Source organism: Rhododendron vialii, chromosome 1a, assembly GCF_030253575.1.
Source record: "Rhododendron vialii isolate Sample 1 chromosome 1a, ASM3025357v1".
In the NCBI taxonomy this organism is placed as follows: Eukaryota; Viridiplantae; Streptophyta; class Magnoliopsida; order Ericales; family Ericaceae; genus Rhododendron; species Rhododendron vialii.
In genome coordinates, this window is record NC_080557.1 from 21,077,004 (window position 1) to 21,097,078 (window position 20,075).

The window sequence follows — 20,075 nt, forward strand, 5'->3', positions numbered from 1 at the left end:
TCTGTAATCCTTAATGGAGTTTGGAGCAGGAATCTTAGGAACCAATGCTACTGCAGTAGAATTCCATCCTCTAGGCATAGATCCAGAAGCAAAAAAAGACAACACTCCAGCAATAAAGTCGTCCTTAACAACATCCCAGTTATCAAGGAAAAAAGCTGAATTAAAGCCATCCGGACCAGGAGCTCTATCCCTATGAATAGACTTTAAAGCATTCCAGACTTCAATTTCAGAAACAGACCCACTAAGCCCCTCATATAACTCCTGAGGCACTTTGGAATGAATTGCAGCAGATAAAGCAGCAGTGGCATCCCTTCTATGAGTAAATTCTAACCCCAACAGCCCCTGATAATATCCAAGAATCTCTCCTTCAATTGCAGCAGGAACTTCCAATCTAATCCCTTCACTATTTACCAAACTAAGAATGGTATTCCTCATTCTATGAGCAGCCATCTTTTGGTGGAAAAATTTTGTATTTTTATCCCCCAAAGCTAACCAGTTTACTCTAGATTTTTGCCTCTTATAAGACTCCTCTGCATGGCTTAAAGAGTGGAACTGCTGAACCAAGTCCCTCTCCAAGTCATGCAAGAAGAGGTCTGCAGGATATTTAAAGCACAAGTCTTGAATTTTTGCCAAATTTTCTCTAGCCTTCATAACCCTCCCACTAAGGTTACTGTAATGTTCCTTATGGAAAACTTTTAGCAAAGGCTTAAGACCCTATTTATGTTGATGACATAATTGTCACAGGAAATAATCCTGATGCAATATCTTCACTCAAAGCTTTCCTTCATCAGCGCTTTCATCTTAAAGATCTTGGCATTCTCAAATATTTTCTTGGCCTTGAAGTAGCTCGATCCAGAAAGGGTGTTTTCCTTTCGCAACGCAAATATGCCCTAGAGATTCTTCAAGAAACGGGTTTAGTCGGTGCTCGTCCTGTTCACCTTCCCATGGAGTAGAACATGAAACTTACTGCTACAGGTGGTGATCTTCTCAATAATCCTACTACTTATCGTTGTCTGATAGGTCGCTTGATTTACTTGACAATTACCTGACCAGATATCGTGTATCCAGTCCATGTCCTTAGCCAATACATGACACAACCACGAAAACCTCATCTTGAAGCTACACTTCGTGTTGTTCGTTACTTGAAACATGCACCTGGGTAAGGAATTTTCTTACCTATAGACTCCGATTTGAGCCTTCGTGTGTATTGTGATTCTGATTGGGCTAGTTGTCCTAATACACGTAGGTCAACAATAGGTTTTTGCGCTCTTCTTGGTACCTCACCAATTTCATGGAAAACAAAGAAGCAACATACTGTCTCCCGTTCTTCTGTAGAATCTGACTATATAGCCATGGCAATGGCTAGTTGTAAAATAACTTGGTTATGCTCTCTTCTCACAGACTTGGGTATCCTTCCCTCACAACCAGCAACTATTTTGTGTGACAATCAAGCAGCTCTTCATATTGCGGCCAATCCCGTTTTCCATGAAAGAACAAAACACATAGAAATTGATTGCCACTTCATTCGTGACAAATTCACGAGCGACTACTCTGTACTTATGTACCTACTGGTCATCAACTTGCAGATGTGTTTACTAAACCCTTAGGCTCCGTTCAGTTGCCAGGAAAGTACAGGAAAGGATGGGAAAATCAACTTTCCCATGATTTTTGTAGTGTTCAGTTGGCAGGAAAGTAGTGAGAATCATGTTTTTAAGTTTTCCTGCAGGAATTACTTTCCTGCAAAAGTGATCCTGCAAAAAACACAAGATTTTGCGTCGCGGGAAAAGGAAAATGAGTGAACACTCACAAAATTTTCCCGAAAGTTTCTTTTTCCTGACAAATGAACAACTAAACCTTAATTATTCTTGCAAAATTCTTTTGTCAAATGAACACTCACAGGAAAATAATTTTCTTTTTCTTTTACTTCACCTCACTTCACTTTTTCTGGGAACCAATTTCCCACACAACTTTCTCGACAACTGAACGGAGCCTAAGGCAAAGAACAATTCATAGTGCTCATCAACAAGTCGGGTATTCTTGACATTCATACTCCAACTTGAGGGGGAGTGTTAGACTAGCCAAGATCAGAATCCCTCAAATTGTGGCTGACTTATTGCAATCTTTTATTCTGGAATCATGCCTAATAACTGTGGAATCCTTTCCCCAGGAATCTGTCCATAATTGTTATAAATCACTGCAATCAAGGGATCTTGATTGGCTCTTTTCCTGTATATAATCTGGGTGTACATCATAATGAAAATATACAGAACTTCTTTCAAACTTTTCACAGTTCACACTACAAGAAAATGCAGATTTGGTGACACAACAAAGTACATCGGCAAAAGTGTATATGGGTCGGCAAAGGTTTTCACTGACAAAAAAAATTTTGTCGGCAAGCTGTCGGCGTTGATATGTGCTTCGTTTGCTCCGATATAAGGAATAATGCCCCAAGCGTAGGGTATAAGCGTCCAATTGAAGCATAATAATCCAGAAGACCAGGATCATACCCAAGGAAAAAATTAATACGGCTTGGTTGGATTTGTAGATATAAGCAAGGTTTTCGGCTTTTAGGCAGCCAACTTTGTTTTACGTTTGCGTTGGAAAGTAAAACGACTAAATTAAAAAGGAAATAAACTAGGATAAAAAGTAGGTTAGGTCTGGGAGATACTAACACCCACGACTCGAGTTAAATCACATTTTCACCCAATTACGCGGTTTAAGATACTCAACTAAGGTTCTTAACCCGGAAGATGGAATGGTTCAATTACCAAGCTAGCTCTAGAATTTATTTAGCAAACGCCTCAAGCGACAGAGCTCCAAGCATCATGTGTGGTAAGTAGGCAATGCTCTTACCTACACATGATCAAGGAGGTTAACACCTTAGCAATTTGACAAACAAACCAGAGCCCCACATCAATTTTCGAACCAAAGATTTAAACTTTATTGGTGAAAGATACAATTTTACTTGAGCCATGAGGTGCTATTCACCCCATGACCTAACCCTAGAAAATTACTCACATATCTATGAAGATAAGAGCAAGCAAAAATCTACTAAGCATAGTGAAATAATAACACTTGAAGAAAACTAGATTAAACGATAGATCGGAGTAGCGGCTACAACTTTAATGAAGACTACAATAGAAAAAAACTAATTAACTAAGGCAGAAAATTAAATTTAAAGAGCTGAAAAATGAAGAACAATTCAAAAAGCAAGTAAATCTAGGCTAGATCTAAATTATGCAATACCAAAAGTTGTTTGTACAATGTGACATCACGCCTTTTATATTCTCCAAGGTACGCGTACGGAATATTCCAAAGATGCCTTGAAAATGCCCCTCTGAAGCCCTCGGTACCAATGGCAAAGGCTATAAGTTGCTGAGATAAGTGGTTCGGTACCGATAGGCTTAAATAAATGGTACCGATACCAAGCAATTAGAGGCTGCCATGAGGACTGCTTGGTACCGATTGAAATAATGATTTGGTATCAATGCCGAAGGTATTAGCTTGATGCCTGGAGTTGCTTCGAGCTTGAGATGCTCGGTACCGGTGGGAATTGATTCATGGTACCAATACCGAGACGACTAAAGGTTGTTGCTGAGACTTTGGTAATGTAGTCGGTACCGATTGAAATAATGCATGATTCCGATACCGAGCAAGGTTAAGGAGCAGCCTTGCTTAATTCGAGCCGTCGGGTCATCTACAGGTCTTTGACTGTTGCGCTCGAGTTCCGGAGACACTGGTTTTGGCCATCTTTAAACCTCGGATGTCTTGACGAGCTTTGGCTTTAAAAATTCCTGCTTTGAATGATTTTTCTACAAAACTAAACTAAACTACCTTACGAGCAAAAGCAATTAAAAACAACTAAATTAAAGATAAAATTAACTAAAACTAGATAATTAGCGCACCCTACATTGCATTATCGGGTGCTTATCAATATGTCGGGAAAGGGCTTCGTCGACATGAATTATCCTTCGTCGGCAAAAGTATAGTTTCAAAGATGCAAGCTTGCGTCGGCATATCTATCGGCAAATGGTATTACGTCGATTTTAAAATCAAAGAGTGTGACACTTTTGCCAACGAGATTTTTGCATCGCTAAAAGTCAATTTTAAAAAAACATACATCTGCTAGTGTTGTGCTTTCGCATGCACCGTGTTTCAAACTCAAGACCTCAAAGTCTCCACATCACATGTCTAACAACTACACCAACTTACTTTTCATTAATATTTTGCAATATGTAATATATATAACCTACATATACAGTTTTTTTATCCTTACATATACAGTACATGCACAATATTTTACACTAGATACATTATTACATACTCTTTATATCTTTTAGACTTCGTTTGGCATTTTAATTTAGCCAAAAAGGTTTTTTGTCCTTATTCAAACAAAATTCGCATTAGTTAGTTTTTCGTCAATTTTTCGAGGATTATTACTTCTTCATGACGAGAGGTACCTTAAAAGTAAAAAATTACGATCAAACTTTTTTTGAATAAAGACAAAAAATATTAGTTTACTGGCTTATTTTAATCATAATTTTGTACTTTTTAGATTCGTCTCATCATGAAAAAGCAATAATCCTCAAAAAATCGACAAAGACTAACAAATACGAAATTATATACGTACCTTATATTTACCACATAATATATTGTCTATACATACAAATAACACAAACACACACACACACATACATATATATATATATATATGTATGTATATACTCCCTTTGTTCCACAAAAAGATTTTGTCCACAAACTTAAAACCTAAAAATATATATTTTTTGAAAAAAAAATCAAACTTTATTTTTCACAAATTAGTAGATATCCATGTGTTCTTCAATTTTTTTGCCAAAAAAAAAATTTTCAACTTTTACTTTTGCCGACACAAAGATTTCATCGCTGAAAGATTTATTTTTTGGCAATGCACATTCTGTCGCCAAAAGTTACTATCACCGACACAAAAATATCGTCACCAAAATATTCAACCTTCGCCGATGCACATTTCATCACTAGAAAAAAAATTCGTCGGCAAATATTTCGCGGGAGAATATTTCCCGCCAATCTTACTTTTGCCAACAACATTGCCGACGCACTTCTTTTCGTCGCCAAAAAATTTACACTCACCGACTCGAACAACTTTTGCATCAGCAAAAGCTTACTTTTGTCAACATAAATGCATTGCATCGGCAATCAGGTCTCCTTCAGTGCATTTTCTTGCAGTGTCACCATAGTTTCAGTTCAAACTTCAAATAGACTGTTAACCCCAAATTAGATTGAAATCAGGGAGAGAGAGATTTACCAGTTACCACGGTTGATCGTTGATGAGCACACATTATTGACACATAGAAATTCCATATCACATATTGTTAGTCCCAAAATGGGCATAATTGCCTATGGTTATTATATCTTTCATCACTTATACAATTGAATAATCGTTTTTGCAGGAAAAAATGAAGGTAACTACGTTTTGGCCATCAAATCCAGAAAAGCATGGAGTCAAATTTTATTTGGTGTCAGAGATGAGCCCATGGTTAAAATAGTCAAGCGCAATCTGAAGATATGAAGCCTGGAGAATTCTGCATAATCAAATTGGATTAAGTTTTCTTAACTTTTAGGAGTATATGGTTGTATGCGCTTACGGAGGATATGACAAAACAGAGCACCACGCACAACAGAAGCACATCACGCAGCAGCAGTTCGGCATACCTCGAGCAGTGGCGAAGAAAGAAAGCTAGGAAAACTCTTTACGTCTTTGTAAGCTTATGGAGTTCTTTTATTATATGATATGAATTAGGCCTGTCAATGGGCCGGATCCGATCCGGATCCGACAGATCCGGATCCGGATCCGAATCCGATAAGACACAATCCGATCCGGATCCGATAAGACTCAAATCCGATAGTGAGAATCCGGATCCGAATCCGAAAAATCCGGATCCGATCCGAAAATCCGAATCCGATCCGGAAACTTTTTTTACTTCAAAAATTTTAGCCAAAAAAAAATATTTTTTTCAAAAAAATACAATTTTTTTTTCAAAAAAAAATTATTTTCAGAAAAAAAAATTAAAAAAATTAAAATAAAAAATAAAAATAAAAATACAACTTCTTAAACATTTTTTTTTTCAAAATAAAAATTTTACTATTTTTTTTAAAAAAATTAAAATTTAAAAAAAAAATAAAGTTCGGATTCGGATTGATAACGGATTTAATCCGATCCGACCCGGATCCGTATTGAATTACCGGATCCGGATTATCGGATTATCGGATCGATGTTATCGGATTCGGATCCGGATCCGGATCGGATTTTTGGGATCGGATCCGGATCGAATCCGGTCCATTGACAGGCCTAATATGAATATGTGTTCGTACTCCATGAGCGGCTAAACTTTATAACTAGGGTTGAGGATGAAACCCCAATAACAATCAGTATTATTTATTTATTTATTTATGAGATTTGATTTTACCCGAATATGTGATTTGATTTTGGTTAAATTGTTCTTACTCCAAATCAATTATTAGGAATAAATTCTGGATATAAATTCAATCATGTTTTTCTCATCATTTGGAATTGTCTTTAGCATTGACTGATGGTTTTTCATCATTAACTATAAAATTGGATATTTATTATGATTTGTTAGAAGAAGATACAATTAATGATTTTGGTTTTATACCTGCGAGTGGAGAGGAACATACATTAGACTTTTCAATAAACATTCACAATGATATTTTCCATGATAACAAAATTAGCTTTCAAATTATCATGAATAAATTTTGGGTAAAATCAATTATCATGAATATATAATTATTCGAGTTAATGGGTGTAGATTCCGAAACCTTAGTATTTTCTCCTTTGGTTAAAAAGAAGCTTTAATTTTCTGTCTTTGATAATTTTGTCCATTGTTTTTACTGTTCACTTTTAGTTCCAACAAACCAATCACACTTTTGTCAACTAGGTTAGGGTTTAATCACTTTGAAATTATTTAGTTTTCCTATAAAAATTACAAGTTCATGTGGGTTCGACCTCGCTCTCGTCATACTATATTACAATACGATTCGTACACTTGCAAGTACATTAAAATTTCACAATAATTGTCGGACTTAGGCTTTCAGAGAGAGACTACGTCGAGGTCTGGGAGAGAGAGGGTGATGATCGATTGAGCATTTTAGGGTTTTTGGAGGTCGGGGGAGGATGGGGTCGCAGGAGCGGACCCGTTTGAGGACACAATCGTGGTGGCGGGGCTCTGAGGAGAAGTGGGCGATGAAGGTGTTGTCTTTGAATAGGACGTTGTGGCAGTAGTTGCCGACGATTAGGGTGCGGGGGTGGTTTCGCACCATGGGTGGGATTGGAAGTGAGGAGAGAGATTTAGGCCTTATTCGTTTGAGGGATTCAAAATCTCTAGGCACTGTCTTCAATAAATTTTCTCTATCCACTCGTCATTCTTAAAATCCTTCTTCAAAACCCAAAACGAACAGGGTCTTAGACTTTTTGGATTGAGTAGTGGTTGTGATGAGAGCTTTATATAGCCGAGTGGCATATCCCCTCGAATTTGTTTTCAAGAGTAAGCATCTCCAATGGACCCTATAAATCACTATTTAGGGTGAATAGTGAATGTGAAAAATTTACTACAATGGACTAGATAAATTAGTCTATAAACTTATCACTCAATAACTCACCCTATAGATTTAGCCACCTATTTATGCACTCATTAAATTTTGTGAGCCAATTTTCAAATAAAAAACTGTTATTTTAATTTTTTTTGGGATAAAATGACAGGTTTTGAAAATGCTGCCGTTGCAACAAAATTTGCTTCCTTCTCTACCTGGAAACAAGGTTATCGTTGGAAGGGATTTTCCAAAATGAGGGATTGAAACTCCTTGCTTGGGCTGAAATGATAGTTTTTGCTAAATTGAAGCTTCAACAGATAGAGTAAGTTGACCACTTCCTAATCCTATTGCCGTTTAAGCTTCAAAATATATTGGCGATGCTATTCTTTTTGGTTTCATATAATAAAATTAACTAGTTTATTGGAGTGATCATCCACTCAATAAACTAATGAGCACTTATCAATCTATAAGTGGGCCCTACTTTTATCAAAAACTACTATTTAGCCATTCGATTTTAGCTATTCCATTGGAGGTTTTGAGTTTGAGCTGATATGTTGTCATTTGTCAAAAAAAATAATAATAATAATCATACAAGGGCATTGCTGAGGGGAAAAAAAACAGCTCGTAGGAGGGCATTTCTGTCAAATCACCCTATATTTCAAAGTGTTGCTGCGGTGTCATTTCCGCGGTTTCTTCCGTTCAATTCAAGTTCCAATTCATTGGTTAAAATGAGAGCCACAGAGAGCCCTCCAAATTTCACCAGCCGTTTCTTCCATTGAAACCCCCCTCCATTTTTGGACAAAGCTCTCTCTCTCTCTCTCTCTCTCTCTCTCTCTCTCTCTTAGGACATTATATGCATGCATGGTACATGTTTGTTTTTTCTGATGAAGTTTGATAACTAGGTCGATCACATGGCTGAGGGAACGTACGTGAAGCTCACCCCGGAACAGGCATCATTGCAGAATATCACGCCTGGAGAGCTCAATCAACCCATCGACGTCGCTCGGGTTTGTCCTTTTCCTCTGTTAGTGTTCTGTATTCAATACTTAGTGATATTTTCAATTGTTCCCCGCTTTGATTAGATTCTGTTTTCATTTGAGTTTTGAATTTTATCTTCTCATCCCTTTCGTAAATTTCTAACTTATACATGGATACCATTAATTATCTCCGTAAGTATCTACAAACGTTAGTTGGCATGGAAATACACGTACATCATAGTACATAAAATGGGAAATTTTGGTGATGAGGAATTTGACATTAGAGGCAGTAGTTCCAAAGGACCTAGCTAGGCTTTTTGGATATCACGGATCAAGGTTCCAACGATAGAATTCAATGAAGAAAATGGATTTATGTAGCCGACTCCAACTGATTGGAACTTATGGCTCAATTTGGTGGGGATGTTGGGGTTGGACGAGGAGGAATTTGACTATGGAATGTGTTATAAGAAGAATCTTAACAAAGGATCTAGGGGATACTTATCCAAGGGGAAGACATAGACTCACAAGATTTACTTGTTTCACCCAATGTAGGCCATACTTCACTGTATTAGTGAATAATGTTGTACATCCTTCAGAATTTTCCTATACTAACATTCACAAGTTGACAGCAAAAATATCTCCAATCTCAGGTAAATGAATAGAAGAAATTGCTTGGTAAATAGTACCATTAGGCTCCACACTTCATAACATGGTAAATTATTAAAGGAAATTGCTCAAATATCTCAAGTCTGCAAGACGTAGACAAGTATGCGTGTTTGTGTGTGTGTCAAGTTCGCCTGTAGGGCTGTATGCATGTTGGTGGATTTTTAGTTTCATAAAACATTGATTGATTTGAAGTTAATTTATTTTAAGCATTTGCTTCCTGAAATTATGATTTGTAATATACCCCAGCGCAAATATGTGTTCCTCAAAAAACGAAACCAGTTTGAATATATAAGACATGGTAGTTACCATAATCTACGTGCTATGAAATTCATTTTCTAGCAAAGTGAAAGTACAAATGATTACCATGCTTACACGAATTAAGTTTATGGGTCTGAATTGGGTATATTAGTTTTTTGAATTCTTAGGATTAAGCCATTTCGATAAAGGAAAGTGAATGGATTATGAGGACTCACAAGTTGTTGCCTGTTAATTTAGTTGTGGTTTTTACTAACGTTTGGGCTTTTGTTAACTATGTAGCAATTTGTTAACTTATGCTACTTAATGACTTAATTTTGACAAATGATTTGTCATTCAAAATGGATTATTGGCGGAAATGAGTAACTGATTATCTTCTCAAACGTGCATATCAAAATTCACTTCTGTGGTGTTACTGCTGCTGCAACAAGTGGGGAAAGTGCAAGGATGGGATCGGGGGGGTCTAGTGGCGGCGACCGCCACGACAAGAATTTTAGAAAATGCAATTATTATATGTAAAAAAAAAAATTATGCCCAACTTATATAGTTTCGCCACTACTAGATTTTTTAGTATACATTTCGCCACTGCTAGGGTAAAATCCTGGTTCCGTCCTTGGGAAAGTGATGGCCATTTGGAATGAAGAATGAAACTGCATTTGGCCATCTTTTTTAGATTAGTAGTTCTTGACTTCTTGTCTAAGAAGATGATCCTCTATACACACGGCCGTTACAAAGTTTAGCACTGGAAATTAATTTATATGGTGTGAACGAAGTTGCAAATGTCAACTATGTAGAAGGTGTTAAGATATGGCTCAGGAGACTAATTTAGTCTTTTGACCTTTTCCTTTTCCTTTTCATTTTCCTTTTCTACATACCTTTTGAAGACTGAAGAAACAATATCTATAGTTTTGCAATCAATTACCTATTGTTAACTAAGGCATCCTACTCAATATCAATTTGCAATGAGTAGAGAGTCCATTGAGTCTCATACACAAACTTCAGAGGTTATAAGTAACCAATGGCAGGATCTAACACTCTCCCACAGATGCACCCTTGACCATCTTTTTTTTTTTTCGTAAGAGAAAAAAGGTATTGAAGTAGAAGCACGTTGTTGCTCCAAGGAGCAATTGGGTAATATTCTCACAAAGCCCCCGGCTTGTTCTATTTTCGAGGCTGTGCACCTTCAAGCTAGACGTGTTTGATTTCTACCCTTGAGCTTGAGGGGGAGTGTTAATGTGTGATACTTGTTATTGTTTATATGTTTATGTTTCTTAGTGTACTCTTGTAATTATGTTGGATATCCATATAAAGACGTCTGAGTTGTAGGAGACAGTAAATGCTTCCATCGTTTTTTCTCTCTACATCTTTCTTTTCTACAAACCTTAACTCCATATTCCACACTTCACCAGTTATCAGATCAGAATATGCGATTTTTCTCTTTAGTTGTTGCATAAACATCATTTAGATCCTTTGTTTGATTTGATTGTGGATCATGCATTCAACAGTTGACTGCTCGTAGATGTCAAGAATGTGGACAAACACTTCCTCCGACCTACCAACCCCCTGCTGATGAAGATTGGTCTACTGGGATTTTTGGTTGTGCTGAAGATGCCGGAAGTTGTACGTGTTTTCTATATCCGCTTTTTGTTTCAAATTTTTAGCTACTGTCCGCTCAACGCATGCTTCTGTCAAGTCTTAAAAGAAATAAATTATACATCAATTAGAAGTTCACCCTCTGTTGAAATTTAAACTTTTCAAATCTGGCATTCTTTATCAAGTAAAACCCTCATGGGAATTTAATGTGAGATTTTAGGAATAATGCACTTGTTAAGTACAATGATCTATAGTAGATGTAAATTGAACCTGTAAAATATGTTGCAAACTTGCAATCAAAAAGTTTTCGATATGCAGTCATCTATTTGGTGTAATAGCAGTATTTTCACAAAATAGTGTACGGCATCTATATGTCAATTTCTTTTTAGTTTTCAGTGATAAGGATGTCTGGCTATACATTTTAAATTGAACTGTTTTGGTTGTCCTCTAGGCTGGACCGGACTTTTCTGCCCATGTGTGTTATTTGGACGTAATATTGAAACTTTGAAAGGAGATATCTCTGAGAGGGCTGCTTGTATTGGTCATGTCCTATGCGTTGAAGGAGGTATGACAGCTGCTGCAGTAACATCCGTTTTGCATGGCATCGATCCACAGACAATGTGTCTCATATATGAGGGTTTGTTCTTTGCTTGGTGGATGTGTGGAATCTATACCAGTATGGCTCGGCAATCAGTGCAAAAGAAATACCATCTAAAGGTAATCTTAGTTTCATCGTACTGAAGGTCAAACATCCCCATAAAATGTGTTTTCCATGCCTTAACTGAACCTTATAATGCATTGATCACTTGCTGTCTGTAATTTTTGAATTTAACAGAATTGATAAATTTACTTGGTGAAAGAAATAAAGGTCCTTACGATGATCCTGAAAATTACTTAATCACCGTAAATTATGTCGATCAGGATATAAGCTTGTCTACACCAGTGCACTTTAGTAAGGGATCTACAAGTGAAAATCCAGTGTATGAGTAATAATTCAAGTTATTTATCTTCGTTCTCGAACTTTTTTTGACCCGTCTTCACAAATACTAACATTCTTCAATTCTTTTAGATGCCTCAGAACAATTGAATGATTTTGTTCATCTGACTGGTCTATTGGTGTGTATCTGTTTGTGTGTTACATGGACTCTTTGACATATATGGAGTATCCATTTTGAATGCTTGACCCAAGATATGCGGTATGGTTTGATATGGTCCAACATGAATGGGTTGGCACTTGACATCCACCCGCATAGTTAATCCGCATTCACCGGACACAACACAAAGGTCTGGTATTATGCATGAAATGCTCAATTGCACCTTGTAAATACCAGTTTAACCAGAAAGACAGATAAATTTTAGGAGAGATATATATTGTGGTGTCTACATCTCTCTAGACGTAAGAATTTGAGAACTCTGACAGTTGGACACACACCCATATCTGAGACTCCTTCCCAAGTTTGTCACATATATCTCTTCAAAAAACAATTACCTCATATTTTCAGCAAATGCTCCTTGTACAAACTCGAGTACTCAAGACAATGGTACTGACTCCTGAGCCACAATTGATGGGGATTGGTTGAATTGTTTAAACACCAAAACGATCTTTGGTTTGTTTCATGTCCCTTAGAGAATCTCCAACTCATTTTGCTGGTTTGGCTTGCTGTTTTCTGACTTCTCTCGGTGCCTACTCAATTGTACAGGACTCTCCATGTGATCCATGCATGGTACACTGCTGTTTGCATTGGTGTGCCATATGTCAAGAACACAGGGAGATGAAGGGTCGTCTAGCCGATACTACAACAACATCAGCCACCGTTGTGGACCCTCCACCGGTACAAGAGATGGACGCCATTCAGGACAAGAAATCTTCTTCAACTTCCTCTGAAGAAATTGCAGATCACAATAATTTGCAGATCCAGCCTCTGTAGAATTTTGCACATCTATTTTGTACAGAGGTCAAAAAAAATTACTCATATTTCTTTTATTGATAGGCTAAAGTCAGTAATGTTTGAACAGTTAAATTAACACCCTTAGAGGAGGAGTTGGACTCCTAACCTCTTTCTCATGGCACTTAAGTGCACCTCTGATTCCTTGGACCAAAGGCCTCTTGGCAAGAGAAATTACTCATATTACTTTTTCACTGTTGACATATTAAGACTTCTTTTACTCCTATGAAACATGAATTGGATATTTGAATTTTACTTCATACGATGGGAAAATCAATTGATCAAAACTGATAATAACTTGCTTACTTGACAAGCAGACATTTTCTAATCCCCATACTTCCTAGGAACTCATTGAGTTCACAGACTTCACTTGTTTTGATGAGCTAACTTATTTTCTTTAGCTTTTATTTTTATACATGGATTTCTATCGTACAATGTGAGGCCTACATTTATCGAATGGAGAAGGATCGAAGGGCTATTAATCAACCAACAATAAGCTATACATTGGCAACAAGTATCGCACATGACAGCTTAATATACATATCATAGTTTTGGATTACCAAAAAAGATGATTATGTGTTTTTGTCCAAGCCTGATGAAACAAATCTAAATTTTCAAAAAAAAAAAAATATTGAAGTTTTTTATTTTTATTTTTTTTTATATGGATCTGGATCTCTTCACCACAGACAAAGCATAAATCTATATGAGTGAAGGCAATAGAATTGTGATACCTACAAGGGAAACTTTCAAAATACCCCCAAACTTTCAACCAACGTATCTTTTCTCTTCCAAAATTAATAAGTAACCCCGGCCATAAATAGTTTATCAGTTGCAAAGATCTTCTCAACTTAGATGATCTCGAATTAAGTTTCTAATGCTTAGTGAGGACCAAAGCAAATCTATCATTAACAAACTCTTCATTTTTGTAGAAAATTAGACAAAGCCCAAGATATATATATAGATGCATCTATATATATCCAGTCAAATTACATTGACTCGTCCATATAATAATTAAGAGATTAAATTGTACACGGCCCCGCCGTGTACAATGGTTGGTGCGGCAAAGGCATAGATGGATGCCATGTCACCACTTGGATCATCAGCCCGTTCAATTTCTCTCCTTCATCACTTTCTCACACTCAATTAGTTTAATTCTTTTAGACTATTTATATATATTAAAAATATGATTAAAAATTTAATTGTTTCGATTTTCAATCTTATTAAATCCGTGCAAATATTGTAATTTTATTTGATCTCTAAAGCTCTCATAATCAAGTATTTTCTCATTATTTGGGATCTTATGAAGCAGAAATTTGATTATAAGAGCTTTAGAGACAAAATTTAATTATGATCATTTAGAATAATATGATCAGAATAAAAAAATCTCTGTATTGGTTCAAACGGATTGAAAATTGGAACACTTAAGTTTTTAACCATATTTTTTTAATATATAAACTGTCTAAAAAAATTAAGTACTCCAATTTTCAATCCGTTTGAACTAGAGCGAATATCTTATTATTTTGATCATTATATTCTAAATAGTCATAATTAAATTTTATTTATAGGGCTCTCGTAATCAAGTTTCTGCTCCATAGGATACCAAATAAAGAGATATTAATTATGAGAGCCCTAACAACAAAATTTAATTATGACAATTGAGAATAAAATGATCAAAATAATAAGATTTTCGCACTGGTTCAAACAGATTGAAAATTGGAGTACTTAAAATTTTTAGACTGTTTATATATTAAAAAAATATGGTTAAAAACTTAAGTGCTTCAATTTTCAATCCGTTTGAACCGGTGTAAAGATCTTTTTATTCTGATCATATTATTCTAAAGGATCATAGTTAAATTTTGTCTCTAAGGCTCTTATAATCAAATTTCTGCTTCATAGGATCCCAAATAATGAGAAAATACTTGATTATGAGAGCTCTAGAGATAAAATAAAATTACAATATTTGCACCGATTTAATAAGATTGAAAATCGAAACAATTAAATTTTTAATCATATTTTTAATATATATAAATAGTCTAAAAGAATTAAACTAATTGAGTGTGAGAAAGTGATGAAGGAGAGAAATTGAACGGGCTGATGATCCAAGTGGTGACATGGCATCCATCTATGCCTTTGCCGCACCAACCATTGTACACGGCGGGGCCGTGTACAATCAATAAGTAATAACAACAGATTTTACAAAATTTATAGAGTGTTGAAATTTATCCCCCAAGTCAACATTAGACCTTGTGCTACAAAATTAGGCAAGTATCTTAACCTATAACCAGCGGCGGCTTTACCATAGTTTCAGGGGGTTCGAGTGAACCTCCTGGGTTCAAAAAATGAACTACAAAAAAATCATTTTTTGTGCATAAATTAAATTCTCAAATATTGTCGGCACTGGATCACTCGTGTGGAGTTAAAAATTAGTGAAAGTCCAATTAAATTTGGATGGTTGATTGTATGATTCATCGCTTTTAACATTGAAGACTCTCCGTAGAATATTGTACAATACTACGGGCTATATGTGGGAGTATCCTTTTGTAAAACAACACAATTTGTATGTACATTTTACTTTTGCTTATAATATTTTGCCAAGTTTGCCGATCAAAAAAAAATCTCACCCAAAGTTAAAATTAATCTCTTGCATAGAACTTTTCTGTCATTAATTCTATATATATTTGTCACCACTGGATAAAAATCCTGGAACCGCCACTGCTTATAATGCACTCAAAATGTTGCACCCCATATTATTTCTTTTGTTTATTGTCATTCCACTGGAGATGCTCTTATAATATGTGATCCCCGGATTTTTCAATAAGTGAGGATTCAAAAATGGTAAACGTAACTTGACTCATCATGCCATCAGAGATTCCGTGATTAAAAATCACAGCCATGAATGTGCGAAAATTTAATGCTCCAATTTTATTTAATAATGAAATACTAAGAACTCGAAAGTTCAAAAAAGAAGCACTTTGCTAGCTTTCATTTCTGTCATACAAAGAAAAAATTACAAAGGATGCACTCGTAATAACAAACACAAAATACGGTTTACGCAAGTAACTCTGATGATAATCGCAGATCAAAAAGAAGAAGAAAAACTCGACAATAATCCGTATATAGGGCGAATCTTATCAAGTAATTTGTGCATGTCAGTGCCTAAAAGCATGCTCGAGCAATCAATTATGTGCTCACATGCAGTATCTCAACTCCTGACCAACGATTTCAATTTTTCGAAAAACAATTCCATAAAGTTTCAAAAAATCTAAACACCCAATCGACATAATATGATAAAAAAAAAAAAATTTAACATAGTAGAAATCATCATTCATGGGATAAGAAAACCTTGGTTTAGAGATGAAATACAAATCAAACCCAGCAACTCTCAATTAACGTTTCATAAAATCTAAACACCCAATTAACAAAGTATGCCCAAAAAAGTAGGAAGACAATCTAGTAATTGTCCGTGCTTTCAGTATAAATAAAGTATCATTCCCTGATAATTATACTCACCCACACACCCAACTCCTCCCAAACTCTTTTTTCAATGCAATCAAATAGGGTCGATCAAATAATTCCATCAAGCTAATTAAAGAAAAATACGATATACAGAAAATGAAACCAACGTAGTCCATAATCTGATTGTGTGCTAGGTAAAAGGGTGCGTTAACATTATTTGTGAAGGTAAATACTACTCCCCCATCCCAATTTAAATGCTCCCTATGGAAATTCGTGCAATTTTAAACCCAAAAAAAATATATTAACACATTTTTTTTTATTTTCTTACACTGAATTAAAGTACTAATTGAATACTTTAATTTGGTGTAAGAAAATTAAACAAAGAATATGTAGAAATATGTTTTTTTTTTAAACTACACAGATTTCCGTAGGGAGCATTTAAATTGAGACGGAGAGAATACAAAAGACGATATAAGAGGTAGTGGGCATCAAACATGGGTAAATTAATTTTTAGTATGGCCCGAAGAAAAAAGTTTCAGTTCAAAAAAATTCCGATTAAATATCTATCTCTCTTTTTTTTCTTGAAAATACTACGAAATTATGAGTTGCTCATCTGCACGCCCAACCTCAATATGATTCGCCCAATGCACAGCCAAACAAAGGAAAATGGAGAAAAACTTAACTAGAAAGAAAAAGATATCACAGAAAGAGCAATAAATTTTGTTACCGATACAGTTGATTACGATTGTCGAGTTTGATCAGTCAATCCAACTCTTAGAACTAAATCCAAAATTGAGACAGAAATCCTAACCTCTCAAGTTTTTGAAAATTTGTGAAGATCAATTGAAGAAAATTGTGAACTTTTAAAAATCTCACATACAACAACTGTTTCATGGAAAAGTTGTTTCCCGTAATTTAAAAATCTCATCTACAACAACTATTTTTACGGAAAAGTGGTATGTTACCCCATAATTTATTTAGGAGCACTAAGATTGTATTGAAAGTTAAAACCTTTCCATCCAAAGTTTCAAATTTTAAAATGCTACTCCCTCCGTCCCATTTTTTGTATCCAGTATTTCGTTTTGGGCTGTCCCTTAATAAGTGTCTATTTTGTAAAGTTAGAGGGGTAAAAGTTAGTGTATTGTCTATTTTGTTCCTAAAAGTAGATTTTATTTTGAAAAGTTAGTGAGTAAAAGTGTAATGATGATGGGTAAGTAGGGAAAGTGGAGGAAAAAGTTGATGTGAAAGGTGTAATGATGATGTCTTTTTAATAAATTGGAGTTACAAAGCAGGACACTTAAAAAGGGACGGAGAGAGTAGTACTATTGAAATTTTTATTTTTATTTTTTTTTGCCAACCGATAACAGATATTATAACCACGACGAGAATCATTACATCAAAAATGAGACTCGTCCCTAATTAAGGGATCAAGTAACCACGACGGTGGAGAATCAGTCCAAAGACAAGACCTCATACCAAATATACCTCTGCTCACCAAAAGATGAGCAACCATATTGCAAGACCTACGAGCAAAGAAAAAAGAACAAACTTGAAAACTTCTACCCAAGGCCTGGACATCATGAATAACAACCCCCAATTCCTGACTAGTAACAATCTGCCCATTTATCATATTAATCACAGCTTGAGCATCACTCTCCACTACAATTGACCCTAACCCCAACTGGCTCCCCAGCAAAATCCCTCTTCGGATTGCCATGGCTTCTACCACTGCAGGGCTAGCACACCATGAGTAATTATTCAATAGTCCAAGAGTACCGCCACGTGGTACTCCGGACCACTTTACAACCACACGTTTCTGTGGGATAGACCCCACAAGAATGTGTATAGTTGTAAAATGATCTGGAATACAACGTAGGATGCTCCCGGACTATTGTATAATTTCACTTGAAATATATTTGGAATTCAAAATTAGCTGATTGACTATTCTCGTTCCTTATTTTGAGAGCTATCCTAAAGCATCAAATTCATTTCGAAATTTGAAATCAATTGCTTCCTTTACGATAATCGTTTCCTTAGCTGAATTTGATGCTTTTTATTCCCGTGCCTAACCATTTTATTTAATATTAAGAACAGTTTGTAACATTCCATTATGGAAAGCATGAATTCTACTAAGGCATTAGTATCGGGGGAGGGGGAGGGGGAGGGGGAGAGGGGGAGGGGTATGGAAATCAGATTTCCAAATTAGGTTCGGGGATGTGTGATTGGGAATGCTCAAAAAATGTTAAGTATTTACGGGCATGCCATTTTGTAGAATGAAAGATGGAGATTTATGTACGAGATACATCTGGACCGTTGGTTATGTTTGGGTTCAAAAGCAATCCTATCTTTGGGAAAGACTACAATACACACCATTTATTTGGATGTGTATCATATGCACCCCCCAAAATGTTATGAATTATAGAGAAAATATTACGAATCGTATTGCTAAAAAGTTACGAATCGTATAAAGGTTATGAGATATACCAAAATGTTATGAATCATAATGAAAATGTTACGAATCGTACTGCTGAAAAGTTATGAATTCTAGAACAAAAGTTACGAAACACTCTAAAACGTTATGAATGAACCACAAAATAGGTGCATATGGTACACCCTTTTAAGGAGTGTGTATTGTAGATTTTCCCTCTTATTATATACTAAGTAGATATAGATGTAACCGTTGGTTATGTTTGTATTTTCAATCCAACGGTGGAAAATATGTATCAATCAACCGGTTGGAAAATATAAATCACCCTCCCATATTATATAATACTCCCTCCGTCCCTTTTTAAGTGTTCCGCTTTGTAACTCCAACTTATTAAAAAAATATCATTATTACACATTTCACATCAACTTTTACCTCCACTTTCCATACTTACCGTCTGTGATACATCATCATTACACTTTCACTCACTAAACTTTTTAAAATAGAATCTGCTTTTATGGGCAAAATGAAAAATATATCAACTTTTATCCACTATCTTTACAAAATTGACATTTATTAAGGGACAGCCCAAAATGAAATACTAGACTTTAAAAAGGGGACAGAGGGAGTAGATATTAGTGATTGTCCGTGCCTACAGCACTACCCACCCTTTGATGGCATTTTTGCAATATATTTGTAAGAGTGTGCAAGGGCGGAACCAGAAATTAATTATGCCCTTGGCTAACCTAAATTTTTTTCAGTGGACAAAATAGTGTAGCAGCATCATATGCTTGATCTCGCATATTGTGAATGTCCATATTGTAACGAGTGAATACGTCAGATATCTATTTCTTAATAGTTAATGTAGTGATGTCTTTATGCACAATATAAAAATTAAAAAACACTCCCGTGAAAACTCTTGGACACCAACAAATTTCAAAAACCACTTCAGTTTTTTTTTTGGTACCGTTATAATTTAAACTTAAAAGAGTAAAATTGTAAGAACCAACATTTTTAAATTTAAGCACACCAACCAGTGTTCTACATCAACTAAATCAGTAAAAATCTAAGTACACTAGCCATTGCTCTGCATTTAACAAAAGCAAAAGAAAATCGGTTAGTGTGAGGGGTTGGGCTAAAAGAAAAAATAGG

The 20,075-nt window shown here is 35.6% G+C and overlaps 1 protein-coding gene across 1 annotated transcript; it reads left to right on the plus strand.

The window, feature by feature from the left end:
• The first annotated feature begins 8,346 nt into the window (after positions 1-8,346).
• LOC131323436 (cell number regulator 6-like) lies at positions 8,347-13,264 on the plus strand. Its single transcript, XM_058355233.1, has 4 exons — positions 8,347-8,612; positions 11,009-11,123; positions 11,548-11,813; positions 12,797-13,264. Exons 1-4 carry the CDS (start codon positions 8,517-8,519, stop codon positions 13,022-13,024), a joined length of 705 nt encoding a protein of 234 aa, XP_058211216.1. The 5' UTR covers positions 8,347-8,516; the 3' UTR covers positions 13,025-13,264.
• Positions 13,265-20,075: the final 6,811 nt, after the last annotated feature.